The following is a 21,953-nucleotide window of genomic DNA, read 5'->3' on the forward strand; positions in this document are numbered from 1 at the left end:
TTCAGAGAAATTATGATAATTGAACAATTTTAGTAAGGTTCCGAGTCAAAAATGTTGAAAGCATACTGTTTGAAAGGTTTTCAGGAATTGGACCACTGTGCGGTCTAATTCCGGCATGAATTCCTGTGTTAAAGAATATTTGCTTGCGACTTTAAGTTCCTATTACGAGATCGTTGTCGTCATCAAAACTTGAATTTTGACAAAGGAGTAAGGTGATTCGAGAGTAACAATTTACTCAAAACTGATGTCAAAACCTCAAAAACTTATCCTAGGTTCGTAAATCAGCAACAGTCGCTTATTGATAGTAATTCGTTTCGGAATATAAAATTTCAAATAAGACTTAACTCATTTCAGGGGTTCTTGTTCCATATAATCTAAATCGAAATTGTATTTGTGTTTTCATATTTCGGGTTCTGTATCTAGTTCAAGAATTTTTATTTTCATATAAAATTTAAATAAAAAGCTGAATTTGAAAACGCCATTTTTATTTGATTTACTTGGATCCACTTGCTAAGTTTTTGCTTCATATTCAGATTCGAAGTTCTTGAATTATTTTTTTAATGCAAAATTCATACATAACCAAACTTCAAAATGACGATACATTTTCATTTTTATAAAAATTAGCAAGTCGTATTAGAAATATATACCTACATAATTTAAATAAATAATTAAATATATTGAAACCTTAAACATCAGAATCAAAATGATGGATTAATGATTGAGGCACTGAACAAATTTCACTTCTTTAATCATATGTGAAATTCTGATCTCTAATCTAAATAAAAATCATTTTTTTTGTAAATTTCAGAAATCGTATTGAGTTCCACCCACAATCAAAATAATCAAATGCTTTTTTTTGTATGAGAAGACCAACTTTTTGTGATCTATTGTGGAGTAACCCAATTTATTATTTGTCTGATCACGCAATACTGTCACCATTGGTAGAGATGGCAGTTATAGTCGAAATCATGACATTATTCCACTTTGGGATGGTATTTCCTATGAATCCCACCACCTTACTGGCTTTCATCTCCCAAATATCATCGGGCGTTCAGATTCGCTCACCAAGAACTTTCAGTCGAAGTGTCATAAGATATCCACAGTCACACATTAAGTGCTCTGAAGTTTCTACTTCAGTTTGACAAACCCGGCACATCTCATTACTGAGTTTGCCTATTTTATGTAAGTGGTAGTTGCATGGACAATGCCCTGTAGAAGGTCTGTAATTGTTTTAAGATCCATTTTCGATAGACTAAGAAGTTCACAAGTTTTCTTCTGTTTGAAAACTGTGGGCCAGCCCCCCATTGGAATCGAGATGTTTACCCCTGGGCCATTTATTCCGGCACCAGTATTATTATTCATATTTGAGCCATCAGTGAAGAATTTTATCGATCCTATCCTAGTTGTAGGGCCATCCTGTGCCCATAGATCGATCCGTAGCAATAACTTTGAAACTTGTATAAAAATTTGGTTTAGTAATCATCCAGTCTTGAACGGATGTAACCAATTCATTCAAGTTGAACCTGTTTAGCATTTTTAGGTGCCCTATAAGCTCCCAATTTTGTGATAAATCAGTTCGTTTCAATCTTAAAGCTGCTTTTTCCGCCTTCAACTGCACGTACTCAGGTAGAGGCAATCAAATTCTCAACATGACTGTTTTGTTTAGGAATTCAAATTGCAAGAGATCGACAACTTATAATAATGATTGTTAGTTCGATTTTTAAAATTTAAATTTTTAACCAAATTCAACTCTTTTGTATACTGCCGCTGCCGGAAACGAACCGAAAAAAGTGGCTTTAAAGATTTTTATAAACTTTCGTGGATTTTTCGGCTGAAACTTTACCTATTCTATTTTTTTCTTCACAGATATTATGATAATTGTTGTAGAATTTCGTCCAATGTTTTTTTTTGTTTTGGAATTTGTTGATGCAGAGGAGAAAATAATGATGGGACAGCCTTGCGAGTATTTTTCGCATGCGTATTAAATGTAGGGTAAAACTGTACAAAACGCACCAGCTGAGCATAATTGCTATTTATAGCGATACCAATCATTTAAGAACCAAATTGAGAGTTGACAACGATTCAAGGATGAAATCTACGTATTATCGAAAAGAAAAAATATGATAAAAACTCGATTTTGACTATATTTTTGTAAAAAAAACTAAAACAGCCAGAAAACAAACCGCGGGGTAGAACGCCAAAACTAGTGGACAGAACGCACCAAACAGGAAGGGTGGTAAGAAATAGACCAATGATTATACGAAATGTAATTATTGAAACACCAAATGTTTGATTACATGTTCATCGTATTTTTGAAAACTACCATTTTTTTGGCTAAAATTCATTTAGTATTGCTAAACTGATCGAAAATTTCGCTTTTCAAAATACACTTTTTAATATCCTTATATATAAAACGCCTTCAAGTAGGCAATGAAATTCAATTTTTTCGACTGATATAGTGATATCGCGGCAAACATGGCGGCCGATAATTTTTTCGAATCGAATATTGGTGCACCGTTTTAAATCGAACAAGGATAAAATTTGTAGGAGGTTAATAAAATACAACAAAATATTTATAGTCTTCCGAAAAAGCACATGAGTGGTAAAACGATAAGCTGTAGTTTGATCAGATTGCGCAAGCTGTTTTACCATAAAACCTTATATGTAACTTATGAAAAATTACAAGTTTCACGCTGATTCCATTAATTCCTCTGTTTCTAAGAACTAAATTAGATTTTGTGAACTTTTTATCTATTGACTGATGAAAAAGCTTGTTTACCACAATAAAAATGAAGAAAAACATCATTCGAAGCCATAGGTTAGTGAATATTTGAGAAAGAATGACATGGGCCATTTTACCCCGCTGGTGCGTCTTGTACAGTTTTCCATTACCCACAAAGCTGTCCCATATTTGGCTTTTCTATTGTCAGTTGATCATTTGATTCTCTCTAACTGAGCTTTATTATTCACTTTACTGGTTGTTTACTGATTAAAATAAGTTTGAAATGATGTTTATGACATACAGTCAATCGCAAAATTGATCGTACACACACGGTTTACTAACTCTTTTCATTTATTTGGTGTGAAAAAATGGTTGAACATTTATGATTTTGATGCACATTAATTGTTTACAAATTTAGCTATTGATCTGATCGCGACGATTTTGAAAAATATGTTGTGTTTTTTTTAATTCAAAAAGTTGATAAAAATCCCAAATGAGAGGTATGCAAAATTGATCGTACACCTTGTATTTAACCTGAAATGTTTGATGTGTAAACAATTCCAATATGGATAAGCGAAAGTTTTTTTGTCAGTGTTTCATGTCACCACCCAGCAGCTACTTGGGCAGTGTTTATTTTTGTTTTTTTGCTGAATTTCGAAGAGTAGTGATCAAAATGTTAAACAAGCGCAAGGAAACGGACATTGCGACACGATCGTTGATAAAAGTATGTTTTGTCGCGGAAAGTCATTGCGGGAAATAGCAGAATCTGTCGAGCGAACCCACTCTACAGTGCAGTATATTATCAAAAAGTGGAAATACGAAGGAACCGTGAAAAATATCGCTGGAAGAGGACGAAAACGCATCTTGACTTCTACAGATGAATGGGTAATTGTGCGAACTCTGAAAAAGAAACCTAAAACAAGTATTCCGAAATTGGCCACTGAAGTCGCTGAGACCATCGGAAGAGCTGTCAGCGCAGATACTGTTCGGAAGGTAGTGCACAGGATCGGTTTTAGAGATCGTGTAGCCCGTAAGAAGCCTTTTATCTCAATAGTAAAAATGAAAAAAACGACTGGAGTTCGCTAAAGCTTATAGGCTTATGTTAATAAGCCTAAAGAGTTCTGGAACAAAGTTTTATTCACCAACGAAACAAAAGTAAACCTTTTCGGATCGGATGGACGGCAAATGGTGCGGAGAAAACCTGGAATGGAGCTCCAGCCCAAAAATTTGGTCCCAACTGTAAAACTCGGTGGCGGCAACCAGATGTTGTGGGGCTCAATGTCGGCCTCTGGACCTGGAACCATGGAATTCATTGACTCAACGATGGACAAGATGGGTTATTTGAACACCCTCAAACGTAACCTTCCGCCTTCCGTGAATAAATTGGGTCTACCTCGTGAATACTACTTCCAACAAGATAATTACCTCAAACATACCGCTAATGTCGTACGGGGTTGGTTGCTGTATAATATCCCTAAACAATTCAAAACGCCTCCGCAGTCTCTTGATCTGAACCCGATAGAACACTTCTGGTCGGAGAACAAGGCAGAACTCGGAACGGTGATTAAGGAGATCTAGGAGAACATTCCATCTAGTGTGATCAAAAACCTCGTTGGATCGATGCCACGACGCTTGCAAGCAGTGCTAGATGCCAAAGACGGTCATGCCAAATACTAATTTAGTTGTTTTATGATATTTGTTACTTTCTATGAATTCATTTTTATTGAAATTTTGAGAAAAAGTAGCACTGTACGATCAATTTTGCCACATCTGGTGTTTTTTTGTTGTTGTTTCAAATATGAAGTGAAAATGTAAATAATTTGAATTTGTCTTTTCACAGTTAAAGAGTTAAAATGAGGTGTTTTTCAATGGATTGAAGTTGTTTTTACTTATTTACTATTAAACCCCGAAAAACTCTAAATTGAAGAATGAGTAATGGGTGTACGATCAATTTTGCGATTGACTGTATTTTTATAAAAATAACGTAAGTTTACCGTAACAATTGAGTAGGTCTAAAATAAAATGAATAACAACGTTCCATTACTAGAACAACCTGTACCTTCGTCTTTTGGAAAGTTTTTCGGTCGATTATCTTTTTAGAAAGACAATACAAATTAAATTAATGCTGAATCAGAAACACCAAAGCATCTTGGCTGCAAAAATTTAATAAGAAAAATCAATACAATTTGACTTACGCGTGTGCTACCAGGTACGCGTATTTTGGTTCATAGATTTTATGAAAGTCCAAGCAGCAAGTAACAGCATGACAAAAACCTAAAAAAATGGCTTTATAGCAAACTATTTTCCATCTTTTACAACGAACAATTCAATAAGCCTCGTGCGAAATTTAAAAAAAAAAACATTTTGGTGGAATTTACCCATTAGGCTAAACTTAGCTTGTAAAAATTATGGAAATTGATATTTTTGACTTTACTGTACTATTTTATCTAGTCTTACTCCCGTAATTTCAATGAATGCCTTTTTTGTCGCACACATTGTATGAATATTTGTAAAATTAACGTAAATTAGAGGAGAAATTTAAAAGCATTCTGTAAAAATAGACATATGGGACAGCTTTGCGAGTACATTTCATATGGGACAGACATGACTTGGTATTTTTTTCATATATGTTGAGAACAAAGTTATGAAAGTTTTTAGTTTAAATTGAAGAACTAACTGTATTTGAACGATTTTTTAGATAAACTGAAAAATGACGAAAATGCAAATGGGACAGTCTTGCGAATAGCGGCAGTATAATAATGCTGAAGATGACAGTCATGAGGTAGAGTTTGATGATGATGATGATGATATTTATTTAAGACCTTTTAACCTCAGAGGTCATTCGGGTCTGATTCCAAGTACGAATGTGTAATTTGGATTACAGTTGTCGTAATAATTTGGTTTGTTTTAAGTACCGTCAACTGGGGCAACATGCAACACATTTCAACTTTAATGGCTTCTAAAATCTTAATGCTTACAGATAATCATACCTCTTGTACATCAAAAGTTTTAAGGTTGATGGGACACCAAACTGACGTAGTCAGAAAAATTATTGGTTCTACCAGTTATTTTTAAATTTACAAAAACATGCGATTTTCACCCTACTAAGAAAAAGGGGTAAGATGCAACAAACTCTGTAATTAATGAAAAATCAAATGAAAACGTTTGAAAATTTATAGTTTTTGATACATTTGTTATGTCATAACGCATAATGCACCAATTGCAATAATTTTTGGTTTTGTTCGAATTTAATTTTCCATTTTTTTCTGTCGAAAATTTTTTAAAGAAAAATGTGTTAATCTGCTGCATACATTTAGGGGTAAAAATACTACTAAATATTCTTTTAGCTTAAATCATGAAAATAATTCTTAGGATGGATGAAATTGAAATGTAAACAAATGCATAATGCAAAACAATCACATCCCAGCATATGGAAACGCGATTTATGAGATTTAGTACAGGTTTGCATTTTGTTGCATTTTGCCCCAGACAGCTAACTGAACTATAAAATTATTTGTTTAAAAAAATTTGGTGTTCGTCCGAAAAATATTTATACACCAACAGTGTTGGTATAGGATAATGAAAGCAATATAAAGTTTGTAGGTGATATCATTAAGCCAAACCGTCAAACTAGGTAAAGTTTTTTACGGCATTGAAAAATGTAAAAATTTGTACATTTATTGCTCGATTTTTAAAATTTTTTATGACAATCAAAATCTTTAAAAAACTCTTTCACGATGTTAAAAACTATTTCATCATCAATTTGTTATCATTCAATGATAACTTTATTACAGTATATTGAAATAAAAATTGAATGAGTATTGTGGTATACAAATGTTGCATCTAACCCTGCTTTTGCATGTTACCCCGTTTGACGGTATTCGATAAGGTTCGATTCTTTTTGTTCGTTGTTGGAAAGAATTTCGCTCAAGTCTCCTTGGATGTTGTAAGTTATTCTGGCTGAGTTGTATAGTTGGCATTCCAATAGGATGTGTGGAACAGTTAATGCGATGTTGCAGGTATTACAGAAGTCTCGATTGCTTCTGAATAGTCCCGCGTGCGTTAGTCTCGTATGACCGATTCGAAGTCGGCAAAGGGCTCGTGTTTCTTGGCGTTGCTTTCGGTCAGTCCATGCCTTGGTTGTGGATTTTATCTTACGGAGGAAAGGATCTCGTAGATTTATCCATTCGGCCTCCCAATGTTGTGTGATGGTGTGTTTTAAATTTCTTATAGCGTCTTGTGCTGGCACTTTTTGTAGTACGTGGTCGAGGGATCTGGCTTTGTTAGCTAGGCGATCAGCAAGCTCGTTACCGGAAATTCCAGCATGTCCAGGAATCCAGCAGAGCGATATGTCAATCTGTTGAGCTGATTTTACGATGGCTTGAATCCACGGATGTTTTGAAACCCCATTTTGAACAGCAGTGATAGTGCTGGCCGAGTCAGTGAAAATTACTTTAGGAAGGTCGACGTGATTAAAGTTTTGAATTGCGTTTAGAATGCTGAAAGCTTCGGCTGAGAAAATGGAACATTCCGATCTAAGCCGAATATATTTTTCGAAATCTGTGGACCATATTCCACAGCCTGCCTGATTGTCCGCTACAGAGCCATCGGTAAAGATGTGTAGATGGTTCAGGTATTTTCGTTTAACGTGCTTAGTGAAAATTGGTACTGCTTGGAAAGAATTAACACCAGATCGTAGTTTTCCTTTTAGATTCCAGTCTGCTTTTGCGGTGGTAATATTCCATTGTCGGGGACCGTGTCGGAGTATCGGTTCTATGTCTGGAATTAATTCCCCTGTGATAGATTGAAATTGGCGATTGGCTCTATCTATGATCGAAGGTATTTTTTGTATATTGTTGTGCAGCTTCGTTTAGCACTCATCGGCTGAACGGGAGACACCCGTCCTGCCTTACTGAAGATCGTTCGTTGACTGACGACCGCTCCACGACGTGGCAGCTTAGCCGTCGTGTGTGTGCGAGTAGTAAGGACGATGGAGGGAGATCGTTGACTCGGAAAAGGCCTATCAGCCGAGAGAGCATCGTGCTCGCAATCATCGGCTACACATCTCCCCCCTACACAAAGATTTAAAGTTAAAACGAAAAAAAAAATTGCAAAATTTCGAAGCTGGGAACAAGCAACCACCAGAAATTTGATTTCACTTCCTCAATCTCAAACCAAAATACGGTTGTTAGCGCAACTGTAGTTAACACCTCCTTTTATGCTTATTCATGTCAATATTTAAATCTTTTGTCTCAATGCTTACTCTCAATAAGTTCATTTCTCCCACAGTTTTATATAACGTTTGTAGTATACTTAGCTAGCTCGTGACACTCAAATATCGTGGTACTTCTATATGTTAAGCCATTCGTGAACTTTCTTCCATTCTTGATCCAGACATATTTCTAGAACCTTTTTCCACAGGTGTCTTATTCCAACCAAATCGCTATCATTATCGGACCTCCTTAATGCGTGAACACGCCGGGATGCTCCTTTTCCTCCAATTAAATGGCTAAACAAAGAATTTCCACTGTCTTTTCATCCTCAAAAATCTAATGCTATGATTCCATTATATTTCTATATTCTCACTACTACTACAACTACTTACAAGAAATTATTGATTTTCATGAATAAAAATTAGAACTGACGGAAAACATCTTTCCTTCAATTCAATGAATTCTGGAACGAGATATGCTTTCTCAATCATTGTGGAACTTTAAAAAAAGACATTTGTTTCGGGCGACATCAACCGTCTCGATTTGTCACTCCAGCCTTTCCGAACTGAACAACAAGTTTGCAACTTGTTTTTACTAGACAACGTGCTCGAGACAAACTTCAATTTAATCTCGATCCAATAAGCTAATCTTTTCAAATCTACTTTTTGTACTGGACTGTTCAAACTGGTGTTTCCGAACCTTATTCTTATACTTTAATGAACTTTTTTTTTCAAAGGTCGTAGACCATCACATAGTTAACCTTCAGAACATTCTCCATGTTGGCCCTCCTGACCCAACGTAAATTCATAAAGTGAACCTTCAGAACACTTTTCTTGTTGGTCCTCCCGATCCAACGTAAATTCATAAAGTGAACCTTCAGAACACTCTTCCTGTTGGTCCTCCCGATCCAACGTAAATTCATAAATAAAGTGAACCTTCAGAACACTCTTCATGTTGGTCCTCCCGATCCAACGTAAATTCATAAAGTGATCCTTCAGAACACTCTTCCTGTTGGTCCTCCCGATCCAACGTAAATTCATAAAGTAAACCTTCAGAACACTCTTCCTGTTGGTCCTCCCGATCCAACGTAAATTCATAAATAAAGTGAACCTTCAGAACACTCTTCATGTTGGTCCTCCCGATCCAACGTAAATTCATAAAGTGAACCTTCAGAACACTCTTCCTGTTGGTCCTCCCGATCCAACGTAAATTCATAAATAAAGTGAACCTTCAGAACACTCTTCATGTTGGTCCTCCCGATCCAACGTAAATTCATAAAGTGAACCTTCAGAACACTCTTCCTGTTGGTCCTCCCGATCCAACGTAAATTCATAAATAAAGTGAACCTTCAGAACACTCTTCATGTTGGTCCTCCCGATCCAACGTAAATTCATAAAGTGAACCTTCGGAACACTCTTCCTGTTGGTCCTCCCAATCCAACGTAAATTCATAAAGTGAACTTTCAGAATACTCTTCATGTTGGTTCTCCCGATCCAACATAAATCCATAAAGTGACCCATGTCAGATTGGCTTTTGGTAATATGCTTCGTCGATAGGATGAATATATTGTTGACCATGTTTTTTCCAAACATTTCGACTCAACTGAAAAATAATAATGTCGTTCAATTGTGTAACATTATGTCTCTCGTGACACCGCTTATTAATTTTAAGACCTGCTGTCTCAAATCATTCTTTTGACTTTAACTTATTAGTGGTTGTCTAGCAACGAATTCTAACAATAGATTCAGCCGTACGAATCTATAGTTCCTTCTAAATTCTTGCTTCTTACAATCGCATTTCTTGAGACGTCATGATTATTTTCTTTATCTTACCGAAACAATGGTTTTGGCTCTTACTTCTATAGGCAAAATCCAAAATAATTATTCTGAGAATTTTCATGAGTAAAATCATCACCATATTCATATGAATTTTTGTAGGGTTATTATGACCCTTTTTAAATTTTTTTTTAACTTTGTCTTTAAGGCAATTCTTTACAAAAACACAATTTACGATTTGACATCTCTTATGAATATCTCGTACAATTTGATATCTCGTCACTGAATCTACACATCTTAAAAAGCTTGTCAAAGTTTTTTTGAATTTTCATTGCCTTCCTATGGATTAATTACAATAAGTTTATCTGACTGGTTATATGAATAACGAATTACGAGAAATTTCATGGTTTCGGTCACTAAATCGTCCGATCAATCAGATTCAGCAGATTAAATTTTTCAATATTTGAAAAATAATATGAAAAAAAAAATTAATTAAAATTATTTTTTTTAAGAAACAAATATTATGCAAATGTCTGAATAAAAAACAACCAACTATTTTACAAAAACCACCTTCATCCTTGCATCTACAATTTTTTAAATGAAGTTGATGAAAGGATACCACTTTGATGACTGACCACTCTGCTTCGCGCTACAGTCCCTGATCAAAATCATCCGTAATATGTTATTGTTATATTTGATTATTCATTTACCTTTACGGTGCTTAATCCGGATACCGCACGGCACCCTTCCAAAAAACGAATGTCAAATCAAATCAAAATCTTTTATCTTTATCGACTGTAAACTTTAATATTTTGACAATAAACATTTAATTCAAACTTTGAATTTTTTTTCTCAGTGTAACTAAACTTGCGCCCCTTTCTGGCGGGCGAATTTGTTGTTTCTGTCGGTACCGATTTCAACGGCCCTATTTTCCTACCCGCAAACTAACGCCCGGTTCTATAATCAGAGTATGGTGGCAAATGCTCTATTTAACTTTGCTTGAGCTTGCTGCATTTTCTCTTACCGACTAAAACCACTCATCACACTTAAACTTTCTTTTCAAATTATATAAGAATTCTACCGTCGGTCATTACTCAGGAAATCGAACATTTGATTAGACCGTTTGCTTTGCGACAGTAAACATAAAATCCTCTTTCCGCATTTATACTGCGATGCTGGGACATCAATTTTATCTGTGATACTCAACAAATCAAATCGCCCAAATGTAACCCCTCATCTCTCGGAACTGTACAATTCCGTTCTTTCAACTTTGCTAATAAAAGTTACATACATACATACATACATACCTGTGGTGAGTCTGAATCGTCTGCGAAACAACGGACCAGCTTTCCAACCGGCACTCGCACAAACACATCGAACCACCAGAGCTACGAGGTTCTGGTATAATTGTGTGTTAATTCACCACTCGATTCGCTAAAATATTTTTCTTTTCACTTCTTTCTGCCGTTATTTTGAAAACCAAAACCACAAACTACACTTTCTAATGCGAACGATTCAAATACTGGATTCGATAATTCATAAAGATCCCGCAACACACTTTGACACTTTCTTCCTTCCATGTAAGATTCCACCAGACCGGTCTAAACTTTCACTCAACTCAAGTTTTTTTTATAGCACACAAAAGAAAAAAATGTCTCCCGTTCAACCGCCACAAAATAATCCTGGCAGGTTTCGCCATTGTGCAGCTTCGCTTAGCACTCATCGGCTGAACGGGAGACACCCGTCCTGCCTTACTGAAGATCGTTCGTTGACTGACGACCGCTCCACGACGTGGCAGCTTAGCCGTCGTGTGTGTGCGAGTAGTAAGGACGATGGAGGGAGATCGTTGACTCGGAAAAGGCCTATCAGCCGAGAGAGCATCGTGCTCGCAATCATCGGCTACACAATTGTCAATTTCGATTTTCTGACATCTTAGAATAGCAGTGGTAGCTAACTGTTGTACATATAGGTAATCAAATGGGATAATTCCAGACTCGGCATATATCGATTTAATCGGACTAGTTCGAAAAGCGCCGGTAACACTTCGAACTATAGAGTTATATGCTGGGCGCAGTTTTTTAATGAAATGTTCACTTCCTATACTGAAGAGTCCGATCCCGTAAAACAATTTAGGTATGGTGAGACTTTAGTGTATTTTCATGAGCGATTGTCTATCCCCTCCGATAAGGCTGTTTCCCATCACTGGTGGATTCCAAAGATTTTCGACATGCCTTAGCATGAGCAGTGAAACGTAGACGGCGGTCTACTGTTACTCCCAAGATTTTTGCGACGTTAACCTCTTCTATTTGTGTCCCATTAATGTAAAGTCTAGGAACATTATCATGTTTGTATTTTCGGCACACGTGTAAGAGTTGAGATTTAGATGGCGATAAAGAGAAACCCGTATCACAGGCCCATCGATGTACATCATTTACAGCTTCTTGAAGTTTCTTCCGTATAGATTCATGATTATCTCCCCATGCTGCGAGAAGTAAGTCATCGGCATAAACTAGTAGTTTTACATTTGAAGACAATCGCCCGAAAATAGATTCCATAGCTATCAAGAAGAGTGTAACGGAAATTACTGATCCTTGGGGGACCCCATTTTCTTGTGTTTTCAAGTCAGAAAGTTTTCCACTAATTGAGACAGTAAAAGATCTGTCAGTAAGGAAGTTTTCAATATATTTTCCTAGTTTTCCTTTTATTCCCCAGGATGATAAAGTATTGAGAATGGGAAGTCGCCAGACTTTGTCATATGCTTTGCAAATATCGAGGAGTACTAACTCACAGTGCTGTTTTTCCTGTAGTGGTATCTCTAAAATGGATTCTAGTTCTGCGAAATATGAATCGATGCCTCTGCCGCTAATAAAAGCATATTGACCTCTATTGAGAAGTTGGTTTTGTTGTAGAAAATGTATTAATCTTCGGTTAACCATCCTTTCCATGACCTTACCAACGCAGCTTAATAATGTTATTGGACGATTGTTGTCTGGTTCTTTGGAGTTTTTGCCTGGTTTAGGAATCGCGATTACCAGTCCTGTCTTCCATTCTATTGGTATGGATTCTGTTGTCCACACATCATTTATGACATTTAAGAGTGTGTATTTCACAGGTATAGGAAGTTTTTTCAACATCAAGTAGTTGACATTGTCAAAACCCGCCGATTTACCTCTGGATCTATCGAGAGCCCAATGTAACTCATCAATTTTGAAAGGAACATTGAAGTAAAGCTCTTCTCCACCATCAAAAGTTGGGAAAAACGTTTCAGCATCACGTTTCCTTCTTTGGAAATCGGTGTCGTAGCTTTCCGTAGCGGATATTTTAAAGAAGTGGTCTGCTAGTATGTTCGCGATATCGGGAGGATCGGTGTATATATCGCTGCCTGATGCTATGCAGCGCTGTTGGATGCTACGCTTCCCTCTAAGAATATTGACTTTTTTCCACAGCAGAGTAGAAGGAGTGGCAGGATTAATTTCCCCGATAAAGTTTTCCCACGACTTTTGTTTTGCTTGGAGTATAGTTTTTCTGGCTAAATTTCTTGCTTTTTGAAACTCTTTTAGAGCTTGTGGTTTAGCGGGATCATAATCATTCATTCGTCGTAAAGCCCTCAACTTCTTTTTACGATCTTTAATTGTAGATGCCACTTCTGGATTCCACCAGGGCACTGATTTTCCTGCAATTTTCCCAGATGTTCGTGGGATGCATTTACTAGCCACTTCAACGAGTTTTTCAGTGAATTGTTGGTTTGTTACTTTTGTTTCAGGAGGAAGATATTCGAGTGAAAGATTAGCAAAGATTTCCCAGTCTGCCATGTCTGTGATCCACCTTCGTCGAGTCGTCAGAGGTTCAATGGTAGCCATTATTGATAGTTTAATAGGAAAATGGTCACTGTCGCGACAGTCGGCATCTACAGACCAGGTAAATTTATTAGCAATCTGACATGAAACGAGTGTTAAATCCAGAGCGGATGTATGACCAGTAATGGGATCAAGTCTGGTGTGTTCACCGTTGTTCATTAGAACAAGGTTGTGTTCGGCGATAAAAGCTTCGAGCATAGAACCCATTCTGTCGGTTCTGATGCTCCCCCATATTTCGTTATGACTGTTGAAGTCTCCCATGAGTACGATTGGAGTAGGAAGTTCTTCAAGTAGTTTATCGAGGTGGATTTTATATTGGTGAAATCTAGCTTGAGGTGGGATGTAAATGGAGATAAAAGTGACTACGAAAGGATGTGAGATAGTAACAGCAACAGCTTGTATGTCGACACTGAGTTCGTGAAAAGTGTGAGGGATACCTGAGCTAACTGCTATTCCAACACCGTGTTAATTTTCGCGGCTATTGTTACTTGCTAGTTTCCAGTTGTATTGGCGTGTAAGGGCGGGGGGCAGAGTTATGTTTTTGAGGCATTTAGTTTCTTGCAGTCCTAGGACTAAAGGTTTTTCTTCGTTAAGGAGGTGATGAATTTCCGAAAAATGTCCTCTAAAACCACGTACATTCCAATGTATTGCTATAGATTTCAGACAAGACTTGGAAGAACGAGTTTGAGGGTTTTGGGTAACATCACCTACATCTTCTTCGCTAAGAAGATGGGGAGTTTCTAAAACATCTACATTCTGACAATTCTGAGGAGCTGTTCCGATAGTTAGGCCTGAAGAAGATTCGTTTGTGAGCAAGTTGAAGTTCTCGCTAATTAATGATTGTTGAGAGATGGATGTTGACATGATTGTGTTGAGAGTATTTGTTTGATTGTTAGTCACAGATAAAGATAATGTAAAGTGAGATTAGCGAGAAAGGTGTTAATTTTTCAGAAAATTAAGAGTTTGAATCGTCAGATTCAACGTCTGTTTCCGATATATACATTGGTGAAATTTCCTGCATGTTTTGGTTTGAATCTGAGGGTTTAAGAGTTTTTTTTATGCTTATGTCGTTTTTCTTCTGTAGGGCGAAGAAGGTGATTGATTATTGCTTTTGTCCTGTTTGTTATTTTGTCGTTTTCTTTGCGATTTTGGAGGCTCTTTCGATATATTTAGGTTTTCTTCCGCTCTTTCTTTCGGGTCTGGTTGCTGGTGTTCGGTCTGCTCGTTACTGGTTCTTGACTGCATCATTCTTGGTGTTGTAAGTTGCATTTGAAGTGCTTGGATCTGGGATTGTAGATCTTTGATCTGTTTCTGAAGTGCAACTTGGATTTGCTGGGAGTGTTGTTTCCATTGCTGGAGTTTTGATTTAAGATCTTCATTTTCTTTTCGGATAACAGCTTCGGATTCTTTGAGTTTCGTCAGTTCATTGTTTTGTAGGGATTGTGCAACACTAGAATATGTCTTATTTTGTCGTTGATCTTCTATGATTCTTCTGGCTTCACTCATGGAAAGATTTTCGTTGGTTCGAAGACGGATGATGTTTTGTTCCTCAATGCGTTTAGGACAGATGTTGGAATAGGATGTGTGGTTCCCTTTGCAGTGGATGCATTTGGATTCGAATGTGCAAGTACCATCGTGGACACCGGAGCAGTTACTACAGATTGGCTTGTTAGGGCAGCGATTTTTCGTATGTCCGTATTGGTAACACAAACGACATTGCATCAGAGAGTCGTAATATATTTGAACCTTGGAACGGATAAGTCCGAAAAAGATATACTCGGGGAGTACTGTTCCTTCGATTGTGAGAACTATGTGTGGAGTATTGACTTTTTTGGCGCTTTCCTGCCTCTGGATCCTTCTAACGCCTATGACTTTTTGCGATTTTAACTCCTCTAGTAAAATTTCATCGCTGATTCCATCGATTTCATGGCAAGTAACTTTGCACTGTCTGCGGTTCAGCTTAGTATGGGATTGTAAGATAATCGGGGTACCATCGATCAGATTTTTCAGTTTTTTCAACTTCTCTGCTTGGGCTGGGTTTCTGACTTTCAGTATGTATTGGGTTCCTTTTGCTTCTGTCAGCGCACCGTCGATCCTTCCTACTACATTTTCTATAGTCTTGGCTACCAAGAAAGGGTTCTTAGGAAGTTGTATGGGGTTTCCAAGCTCATCTTCTCCAGTGGATTTGAGGCTCAAAAGAATAAGCTCGCCTGCTTTAGGGTCAATCCATCCTGGGAGTCGGCTCACTGGATTGTCACCTAGGACTCGTTGATCCCTCAAAGGATCTGGCGCTTTAAGCGCAGGCTCGGCACTCGTGCCTGCCATTGGGCATCACCAGCCCTCTCTTTTTCTTTTATGGTACTACAATATTGGGTTTGTTTATATTTAAACAGGAGAAAGGGTATCACTAGGGTTGAGAACTCCTCAACGGAGCACTCAATAGCGGATGGTCACTCAGTCTTCGTGAAGAGCAAGTGTATAAAATTGGAACAATGGCTTCTTTAGAAATTATTCAATTGGTTAAAATCGTCAACTAGGAATCAATTTCTTCTTCTGTGGCGAAACTTCACTAAACAGGCCAATCTAATGCCTTCGCGAATTGCTACAACGAGAATCGAGAACACTAGTTGTAGATAACTCGAAGAAAAACGTAATTCAAATATCCGCTTGTAGAAAAACCACGCGACGCCTCGCGACTTTACACTCGGAATGGTAGAGTTTGATGATATTAAAAAAAAAACCTGAATGTTCTCTTAAACAAATTGCAGGAAATTCCATATGTTTTTGGCGTATTGTTCAACATTAAGATGATGCAGTTTTCAAGAGCCAAATTTCAAACTTTAATCTGAAATTTGAACCGTAAAATTTCAATACATTACTTTTACTTTTGAAAATTGGAATCATTCTCATTGCTGGTTGGGATCTCTGAATTTGATCAAGAGTTCGATCAATTCACCTTATTTGATTTAATCAAAAAATAAGTTTTTTTTGTAGAAATTAATTGCATTCTTAACACTACCATCATAATAACATAAGGCATATCATAATAACTTTTCAAATCCATCTCAATGAGATATTATTATCTTATTCAGAAATAGCTTTGATATCAAAATCTTCGTTATTCCCGATTAGAAGAGAATAACAAAATTATATGAAGATGATATATCTTGATATTCAGTTTTTCCTATCAAAACGAGATAGAATTTAGCACTTGTAAAATGTAAAAATATCTCAAATTATATAAAAAAGTCCATGCAAGAATAATTTAATTATATTCCCCCTTGACTGGATTTTAACAAGATCAGATAGAATAATGACCGCTAAAAAAAGTACAAATTTTGCATACAAGCTTTCATGCAATGTTCATTTCGCACTCATTCACTTATTTTATGCGAAGTTAAACTGCCTCCTTTCTTGTACTCAAACTTTTATACATTGCACAATGGGAAAAATGTGTATAAATCGCGAAGAAATTCAATATCTTCCCTCATACACGACCATATTCATGAAAAAGTACTTAACTCCAATAAAAATGTCCAGAAAATCTATTGGACGTAGTTTCAGACGCCGCACAAGCTTACAAAAGGAGTTATAGTGCCTTTTTAACCCATTATTTCCCTATATTTTAAACAATCCAGAAATAAAATTATTTAGACTTGAAAATTTTGAACAAAAAATGACTAAGCTTGTGCAATAAAAAATATTACATTTAATGAAATAATACATGCATACTGTTCAATCTGTAGTTTTTCCAAATTCTCGTTTAGCAGTGATGAGTTATAAAAAGTGGTTGGAAATATATTCACGGCTAATTTATGTCCCGTGTTCTAAGCTCGGTTGGTATATTTGGAATTGATTTGCCACAATTTCATCCATGTTTTGAACTTTATAACCCAAACTAATGGAGACAATCTTGATCAATAGCTGCGAAACTGATTAAAGTACCCTCAAAACTAGGAAAGATTCCCATGAAGCGTGACAGTTGATAAATTTCTTAGCTCAGTTAAGCGTAACTAAGTGAGCTCCCTCGTTCTCGTATGCACCTAATTACCCACACGCGAAGATACTCACCGGTTTCAGCACTTTGGAGATGAAATAGGTCTTCAGACCCGCTATCCGCAGCGCTTCCTCTCGCTTTTCCCCAAAGGCTGGCTCCACCTCGAATTCACCGTTTAGGAAACCGAGCGTTTTCTCCGACAGATGTACCCGTCTATTTTGGCCACGCCGGGAGGTTGTGAAAATTGGCAACCGCAGGTGTGAAAATCACGGTCGGCCGTCCGGTTGTTTGGTTTGGTTCACAAGGGGTTCACAGACCCGTTGAATTTTGGGAAAACAGAAGCAGCAGGTTCGTGAAACCACAATTAGGTTGTAATTTATCGTTTAAGTGGGAGTGGAATGAAAAAAAAAAAAAACAATAAAACGATGTTAGAAAATCAAATTTACTTAAAAAAAAATATTATTTTTAATTTTAATTTTAAATTTCAAAGAACTACTAACTTACCCCTGCTTTTCCGCTGGATTCCATCTTGTTGGCAAGTTCAACGTCCTTGGAGTAGACGTCGAATTGCCATTGCCGTTGCCCCAAAATTCCCGCCAGAACTGCCCCGGTGTGAATTCCCACCCTCATATCGACCGGGGAGTTTGTCTTCTGTTGCACGTATCTGGGAAAAGCGAGAGAAAAAGTTAGATGAAAGCGAAAGAAAAGCTGGCAAATTAACGTCGCCGTAGCTAGCACGCTAATTAGTTGAGCACAGCATATCGCCTAACTAAACAATTATAGGGTACTTCTTAGTTTTTCGGGAAAAGCAGTACGGTATCGAGCTTGCCAACATTAATCCAATTAAACTTACTTGATGGCTTTCACCATGGACAGGCCCATATGGACGCAGAGCACCGCATGATCCGGACGTTCTACCGGAGCGCCACTGATACAGTAATAACAATCGCCCAGGATCTTTATCCTTAATTGTTGGTATTTCTGGAAAGAGACACACACGCGGAGAAAACCATCAGAAATGGTGAGTCTACGAGTCCTAAATAAGTAGATGAAAGAAGCCTCGCTCAGAAACGACTTAATTAGTTCTGACTTCAGAAGACTGTTAGCCATAAAATAACGTATTGAACAAAATGACCGACTGGGAGACAGAACCTGCAGAAGTCGGTAAACGGTAATTTGTTTGGAAAGTCTAATAAAAAGTTGGCACCGACTGCCGCCGCCATCCTGCCAGATGACTGGCGGAAAAGCTGCGGGAAATCATTATGCTCCAGTCGGAAAAACGAGAAAGAAAAGCATGAATTCGAGATGAAAAGTCCAACCAGACTTCTTCTTAGTTGGCGGCGGGAATAATATGCTTTTCCCGAGCCCAGCAGGATGTTGACATTATGTGAATTGTATATGGACTATGTGTTCCCTGGAACTTTTCCAACATTAATTCTTGGGAACAGCTCGAGTCCGAGTCCGGAGAGTCCAATGCTCCGAGATGTGTTTGTTTAGTTTTATTGCACCTTGAACTGACAAGTCTTGATCTTTCCGAATTTCCGATTTTCAGTAGTCTCAAGTTCAAATTTTCCAAAATTTGGCTAATTTGGACCAAGAGCTTTTAAAAATCGTAGGGTAGAAGTAGGGTAGTCTAAATAAGATTTTCTACAAAAAAAAAAACAGTTTTGTGATTTTTGTTTTCGCTAATCCGATTCTGCCTTTGGTTTTGGTCGAAACTCATTGTGTGAGGCCTAACATGGTCTGTCATATCTGAAAATCTATATATATATATAAATGAATTTCTGTCTGTCTTTCTGTGTGTCTGTCTGTCTGTCTGTCTGTTCCCTATAGACTCGAAAACTACTGAGCCGATTTGCGTGAAACTTGACATTTAAGGGTATTGGAGGCCGGGGAAGGTTCCTATAATAGTTTGGGACCCCTCCCTATTCCTCGAAGGGGGGGGGGGGTCTTTTATTTAAAAGTAATAAGTTTTCATAACTCGAGAACCCATCAAGCAAATCAAACCAAACTTGGCTTGGGAGGTAAGTTGGGTACGAGGAATGTTTCTAAAAATATTTGGTACCCCTGAGACACGAAAGCCACAACCGTGGTAAAATGTCTATAATAAATATATATATAAAAAAAATTTGGTACCCCTCCCTCCTTCGAGTGGGGGGACAGAAAGGAGGGAGGAGGCTTACCTTACAATTTTGTACATAACTGGAGAACTAATCAAGCTAATGGAACCAAATTTGGCATGGAAGGGTAGTGGAATACGAGAAATGGTTCTATGATTCTTTTAGACCCCTCCCTCCTTCCAGTGGAGATACAGGAAGAAGGGAGGGGGCGCTTCCATAACTTTTTTATTGCATAACTTGAAAACTATTCGAGCAAATAAAACCAAATTTGGCTTGGAAGGGTGTTAGGGTACGACAAATATTTCTATGAATATTTGGTACTCCTCCCTCTTTCCAGTGAGGAAATAGAAAGTGGGGAGGAAGCTCCTTCACAATTTTCAGTACAACTGGAAAACTAATCAAGCAAATGGAACCAAATTCGTTGTTGGAAGGTATTTGATTGCGAGAAATGTGTCTAAGGTAGTTTGAGAACCCTTCGTTCTTACAGTCGGAAAATCTTAAGAGTGGAGAGTGCTCCCATACAATTTGTTTTATCACACGGGAACTTACCCAGCAAATGGATCGAAATTTGGCTTGCGAGGGAATTTGAGCACAAATAATGTTTCTGTGAATCTTTGGTATTACTACTTCCTTCCAGTGGGGCGATTATTTAGAAGGAGAGGGGGGAGGGGTCCTTTATATTTTTTCGCATAACTCGAGAACTAATCGAGCAAATGGAAACAACTTGGCATGGGAAAGCATTTGGATACGTAAAATGGTTATTTTCTTTTTTGAGACTTCTTTCTCCTTCAATTGGGGATACAGTTACGGAAGATGGGATTACACATACGATTGTTTTGCATAAATCAAGACCTTATTTAACAAATGGAATCAAATATTGACTTGGGAGCAATCATACAATCGAGAAAATGGAACAGAACAGCATAGCATAGCATAGGAGTGTATTTAAATACACGGAATGTTTGATCTTGAGCCCCACCCGAATATAGGTTGGAAGAGGGGCACTGATACAAATTTTATAGCATAACTTGACAACTAATAAAGCAAAAGAAACCAAATTTGGCATGAGAAGGTATTCTAGCACAAGAAATGTTTTTCCGGTGGTTTAATACCCCTCCCTCCATTCAGTGGAACGATAAAAAGTGGAGAGAGGGTCATCCATTGTTTGAATATCTCGAGATCTTATAGCGAAGGGAGCCATATATGACATGGGATCGTATTTGTATACAAGAAGTGTTTTTTTCTGATGTTACGAGAACAAATGGGTGGAAAAAATGTCCCTTGCCGTTATATTGATTCAAAAAATGTTCTATGAAAGTTTGAGACCCACTCCATATTAAAAAGGGACAGATGCATACATAAACAAAATATTTTGGCATAAGTTATAAACTTATGAAGCAATGGGATCCAGAGTCATAAAAAGGATTAAAACACGGATATAAAAAAAATTATTTAGTTTTTAAAATAAAGAAGTTTCAATTTTATTTCGATGAAACATTTCAATAATTTTAAATTGAATTTAAAATTTATTGTAAAAAAAATGAAAAATTGAATAACTAGGAACACCAAATTTCAATAAATTTTGGAAGGTGTAGCAAAGCACACCGGGTCAGCTAGTGTAATATAATAATGAGTTTATAAAATTTTTACAATATGAACTTTTCACTCATTCCAAATCAACAAAAGTATTTATAACACTTTGAACATCTATGACGAATTTCAACAAATTACATGTATGTATGTATGTATGTATGTATAGTTCCCCCATCGGTAGCAAGGTCCAGCCTATGTCTGTGTGGCTTGGCCTTTCGAATTGACTTCTAGGGCTTCCACGGCCGATGGTTCGTCGAGAGAAAGCATCCAACCCTCAGAAACCTACAATGGTTGGCACTCCACTCCGCTTGCATAATTGCTTTAGGTTATCCCCAGATGCCTTCTCTCTGGTAAATGAAATACAGTATAAATATAATACGATTGTGGATATAATACGATTGAAAAACAATTCATAATAAAATATAACCATACAACAAGATATGTAAACAAATATAAAAAATATGATATAGATAATGATAAAATGAAAATAGTTTTATGTGAATACTACAATGCAACACGATAATTAAATTATTGATTATAATACATTAGAATGGTCCATTTAAATATAATATAATCCGATTCAATATAACAACACATTACATCAGAATAATGAAATGTCTACAAAACGATGAATTGATCAAATAACAAATAATGATAGATAATTTGATTCTATGAT

The 21,953-nt window shown here is 37.0% G+C and overlaps 1 protein-coding gene across 1 annotated transcript in view; it reads right to left on the reverse strand.

Annotated features, from left to right (window-relative positions):
• LOC129741381 (adenylate cyclase type 3-like) overlaps positions 1 to 21,953 on the reverse strand; it is a 92,412-nt gene that overhangs the window by 54,402 nt on the left and 16,057 nt on the right. Inside the window, exons 3-5 of the mRNA XM_055733106.1 lie at positions 18,418 to 18,545; positions 18,070 to 18,228; positions 17,639 to 17,777 (exon numbers count right to left, since the gene is read on the reverse strand). Of these exons, the coding sequence (XP_055589081.1) occupies positions 17,639 to 17,777; positions 18,070 to 18,228; positions 18,418 to 18,545 (426 nt within the window). The remainder of the gene's footprint in view (positions 1 to 17,638; positions 17,778 to 18,069; positions 18,229 to 18,417; positions 18,546 to 21,953) is intronic.

Source organism: Uranotaenia lowii, chromosome 2 (genome assembly GCF_029784155.1).
Source record: "Uranotaenia lowii strain MFRU-FL chromosome 2, ASM2978415v1, whole genome shotgun sequence".
In the NCBI taxonomy this organism is placed as follows: Eukaryota; Metazoa; Arthropoda; class Insecta; order Diptera; family Culicidae; genus Uranotaenia; species Uranotaenia lowii.